Source organism: Lampris incognitus, chromosome 16, assembly GCF_029633865.1.
Source record: "Lampris incognitus isolate fLamInc1 chromosome 16, fLamInc1.hap2, whole genome shotgun sequence".
Taxonomy (NCBI): domain Eukaryota; kingdom Metazoa; phylum Chordata; class Actinopteri; order Lampriformes; family Lampridae; genus Lampris; species Lampris incognitus.
In genome coordinates this window covers 24,819,863-24,824,416 of record NC_079226.1, presented here as the reverse complement: position 1 = coordinate 24,824,416, position 4,554 = coordinate 24,819,863, and the positions used below count along the sequence as shown (strand labels likewise).

General features: G+C 45.7%; 1 protein-coding gene across 1 annotated transcript; it reads left to right on the top strand.

The window, feature by feature from the left end:
- The first annotated feature begins 853 nt into the window (after positions 1–853).
- LOC130126848 (protein delta homolog 1) lies at positions 854–4,072 on the top strand. The gene is made up of 5 exons (XM_056296491.1): positions 854–905; positions 1,090–1,153; positions 1,559–1,689; positions 2,281–2,422; positions 3,286–4,072. The coding sequence occupies exons 1-5, from the start codon at positions 854–856 to the stop codon at positions 4,070–4,072; spliced, it is 1,176 nt and encodes a 391-aa protein (XP_056152466.1).
- Positions 4,073–4,554: the final 482 nt, after the last annotated feature.

Here is a 4,554-nt window from a genome sequence, read left to right as displayed (position 1 = left end):
ATTAAGATGTATGCCAGGTAAGCGCCTTGTCACACGAGTCACTCAGATCGTGTCAAAGACAGAATGGCTTCGAGCTGCCTAGATCTCTCTTTTCTTCACATCATGATCAATACCCGTAAATCTTTTTCTTCTGTTTTTAGCTCGACTGCAGGGTTAAGCGGTTTCCCCCGAAGACACTGTTCAGGTGCGACAGCTTTGGTCAGACATAGACGACCTCACGAGGGGGGGGGGTCAGACCGCCGGATGGATGCTCTCCAATGAGGGGAGGAGCGTGCTACATCTGTGTTACGCTTGAACGCTGCCTGCGCGATGCAGAGCCCACCAAAAACCTCCACGCGCTCCAGAGACGCAGCAGGAGTGTGAGCACAGCGACGCCATACACATGGCGCAAGCATGAGTCCAGTCGACCCGGACCGGAGCGCCAATAACGCGCCGTAGGTAAGCCCGGTGATGTGACGGTGTGCCAAATTTTCCTCTCTTCGTGACTCTGAAAGTCATCAGGATGTTTTTTTTTCAAGTTTCTTTCGCTTTGCTAGTTCTTTATTTCATCGTTTGATCCTGTTCTAGCTATATCTTCCTTTCTCCCCCCCCCCCCCGCTGTACTTCCAGTGCAAAGGGAAACGGATTAGGCGCGATGCCAACGTGTTTGCGCGCCAATCGCAATACCTGCATCAACTTTTGAGCAATGTGCCGCCCCTCGGGGGTGCCAATGGATCACTTCTTGGCAGAGAAATGGAGCACTACCTACGACTTAACCGGTGTGATTTTTCTTTATTTTCATTGTTTTTTTTTCCTTTTATTTTCTTTTTAACAGGGCAAGCCCAACGCAAGACATATTGGCGTCGGAATTAAAATGCGTCTCACAGCGGCTGGTTTAATCCTGGTCGTGACTGGCATCGCCGAAGGTAAATGTAAATTATTTATTTTGAGGAACGACGCAAAGATAATTATCCTCCCGGGCTAATTAACGTCGTCACCACCGTAACCATCTACTGCACTGACTATGGGGGTTTCAAATATTGCATTGCTTTTAATCTTTGATGGGGGGGTTCATGTCTCAATGCAGTGTCCCTGTTTTTTTTCTCCGAGGTTTGGAATGCAGCGCAGGATGCAACCCAGAAGGCGGGTTCTGTGAGGAACCAGGAGAGTGCAGGTAGGTCATCATAACATGACCATAACGTGGACTCTACACATGGGGACTCGGACATTCCCACAATCCAGATAAGTGCTTTCACAATTTGATCAGCTGAATCATTTTAGGATTTTTTCCCTCTCTTTGATTGGACCATTAAAAACGATTTTGTTTGTAGTTTTGGGCTCTTTCGACCAGTTTTATCACGATGGCTTGATGAAGTGCCCGCTGTGTGGAGTTTACCTCACATGGGTGATCCATTCTTATCTGCTTTTCAGATATGGTGTTTTGCATTTTGGGAGAAACATAGCCTTTTGTCTATATTGTGTTGTATCCCATGCATATCTCTCATTGTGGAGGCACCGCTCCACCACGATGCTGAAATGCACAACTTGCTTTAATTTAAACCAGCCTGCTGTTTAACAGGTGTAAACCAGGGTGGCAGGGAGAGACGTGCAACCGGTGTGTACCCTTTCCTGGTTGTTTGCATGGTTCATGTCAGAAGGCTTGGCAGTGCATCTGTGAGGATGGATGGGTGGGCAGTTTGTGTGACCAAGGTAAGTCCAGTCTGACTCTTAAGACACTGTTTCAGTACACTCGAAGGCACGTCTCTTTCTTTGAATCATTCATGTGTGACTACTGTGAGGATGTATTCATCCGAAAATAGATATAACATGAGCTTAATATTACGTGTGAATGAAAATCACCTTCACCTCAGACAAAAAAAAAAAAGAGAGAGGAAGAGGTATCCATTTTAGAAACCACTGGGAATATTAATTGAAAAATCCCTTCTGGCCTCTGACTCTATACTTGGCCTGCTTATCATTGAGATCAGTCTACTTTTCTGTCTTGGATGATTTCTGTGTGAGCTGCTTGCTTGTATTTTGTAGGGTTTTTTTTTTTGCTTCAGTTTTAATTACTGGCGATGTGATGCACTCAGAGAGAGAGCTAACGAGAGGGAAAGACGAAAATGGAAGGAAAACCTGTGTGTATGTGTGTGTGTGTGTGTGTGTGTGTGTGTGTGTGTGTGTGTGTGTGTGCGTGTACGTGCGGGCATGGGTGAGGGAGGGAAAGAGAGAGACAGAGAGAGACATCACGTAAGATGTAAAAAGGGCATGCACAATGTTCGTTCTTTTTTATTTTTGCAGATACACGTCTCTGTTCATCCAAGCCTTGCTCTAGCAATGCCACCTGCATTGAGACGGGGGAGGGGGGATACCTCTGTATCTGTCCTCCCGGCTACACTGGGGAAAACTGCCACCTGAAGAAAGGCCCCTGCTTCACCAACGGGTACCGGCATATTAGATGAACTAGCTAGCCCAATTAACATCTTTAATTTAGACCGTAAAATGTGCTCATTGTAAACCAGTGCCACATGCCAATGATCTGTGAAGGAATCATCCTCCAACCAATTAGGTCTATATAAAAGACTCTCTGGGGACGCAGCTAGCTGACAGAGCCCTCCAGGCTCAGAAGATCTTTGTAAGCCTGCGTTGTTATTGGCTTTGAAAAACTAACCCAAAATCCAATGCAGCACAGTATCAATAAATCATATTTTCACTGCTTGTCCAGTGAGTAATCATTTGAGGCTTACTTAAATTTCAGGAATGTGATGACCGGAGCTGCTGTGTTGTCTGGGGAAATTAATCTCTATTATTTGGGCTTGTATGAGGTTTCATTTAGCAGCCGCAGTCTGCAGAACCAGATAAGTCTTCTTAACAGTCTGCAAAAGTGGATGTCTATTTTATAAGCCCAGACAAAAAAAAATAAGGAATTTGTGTAACTGGCTACAGATATTGCTTTATTTTTCTTTCTTCTTTTTTTTGTTGTCCTCCCTCACTATTTACCAGTTTACTAACTCAGGGTGGTATTTATTTTTGGAAATGATAAAATGAACCAAATATGAGGGTGCAGAAGTTACCAAGGTAACAACACGACTCCTTTTGTTTGTGGTTACTGTCACAGATTTTATTTGCATAGAAATAGAAGAGCTGTGTTTCTTAAGAACTCATGAAGTGAAACAAGTAAATCCAATCTAAAAACACAGCATGGCATATCAGACAATGCTGGAGTATATACAGCACTGTATAACTGATGACAGTCCCAAATGGTGATTTATTTTTTAAATCAAACTCTTCTTCTTTGCCCTTCAGCTCTCCTTGTCAGAATGGAGGCACGTGCACGGATGAAGATGGTTTAGCGGCTTACTCTTCCTGCGTATGTCCCCCAGGGTTTGCCGGAGATTTCTGTGAGATCAATGCTGACAGCTGCCAGCCCAACCCCTGCTTCAATGGCGGCAACTGCACCAACCATGGCCTGGCCTTTACTTGTGTCTGCCCCAACAGCTTCTCTGGTTTCACCTGTAATGACACTGCCCCCATCCTCTATCCTTGCAATGGTGAGCCCTGTGCCAATGGAGGCATGTGTGTCGGTCATCCAAATGGAGCCTACCACTGTGTTTGCCAAAAAGGGTTCACAGGCCCTACGTGCTCTCTGCAGCATAGACTGAAGACCAAGTCCAAGCCCACTAAACCATCTGACCACCGGATGCTCTCACTTACTCCCCAGCACTACTCCCTCCCTGCCCATGCCTTCCACAAGCTTCTCAGACCACCCGAGAGAGATCTGCTGAAGATCACTTTAAAGGAGACAGTCCATTCCTCTGGTGGCCTTGTCACCCATGGTCAGCTCCTCTGCTTTGCCATGCTAGCCCTGCTCACCTGCTTAGTCATCCTGGGGACAACAGGTATTGTGTTTTTCGGTCGTTGTGAGACTTGGTTGGCCAATGCCAAGTACAGCAAGCTTGTTCGGCGGCAAAGGAAACACCTGCTGAGAGAGGCAGGTGGCAACAATCAGGAGGAGGTGGAACATTCAGTAAATCTTATCTTGCCTGAAAAGATTAGACTCACCAGCTTTACAAGACACTACACCTCCATCTGAATCAGTCAGACATCTCTCTCTCTCTCTCTCTCTCTCTCTCTCTCTCTCTCTCTCTCTCTCTCTCTCTCTCTCTCTCTCTCTCTCTCTCTCTCTCTCTCTCTCTCTCTCTCTCTCTCTTCCTTCCATTTTGGCTCTGTCTCCCTCACTTCTCTGGGCTGACTTAAATGTGAATGTCTAAAATGGTGACATAAATAAGATAACACAACTAGACCGCAAAAGGTGGTCAGTGAGGTGAGATATATTGTACTGTGCCACTGAACAACTTCTGCACTCTTCTGCACCTCAATAATGAACATATTTGAATGTATTGCTATTAAATTCCCCCATAGGTAAGTGTATTGATTGTTTAAAGTGTATTAATGTGCTGTGTTGCTACTGCCCAGGCTCTGTGGGCCTCGGTTCTGGATCCTCCTCGCTGGTGCTATAGGTTGGTGTATATGGGTACCTGCAGCCAATCACCTACAACCTACAGGGAGTACATA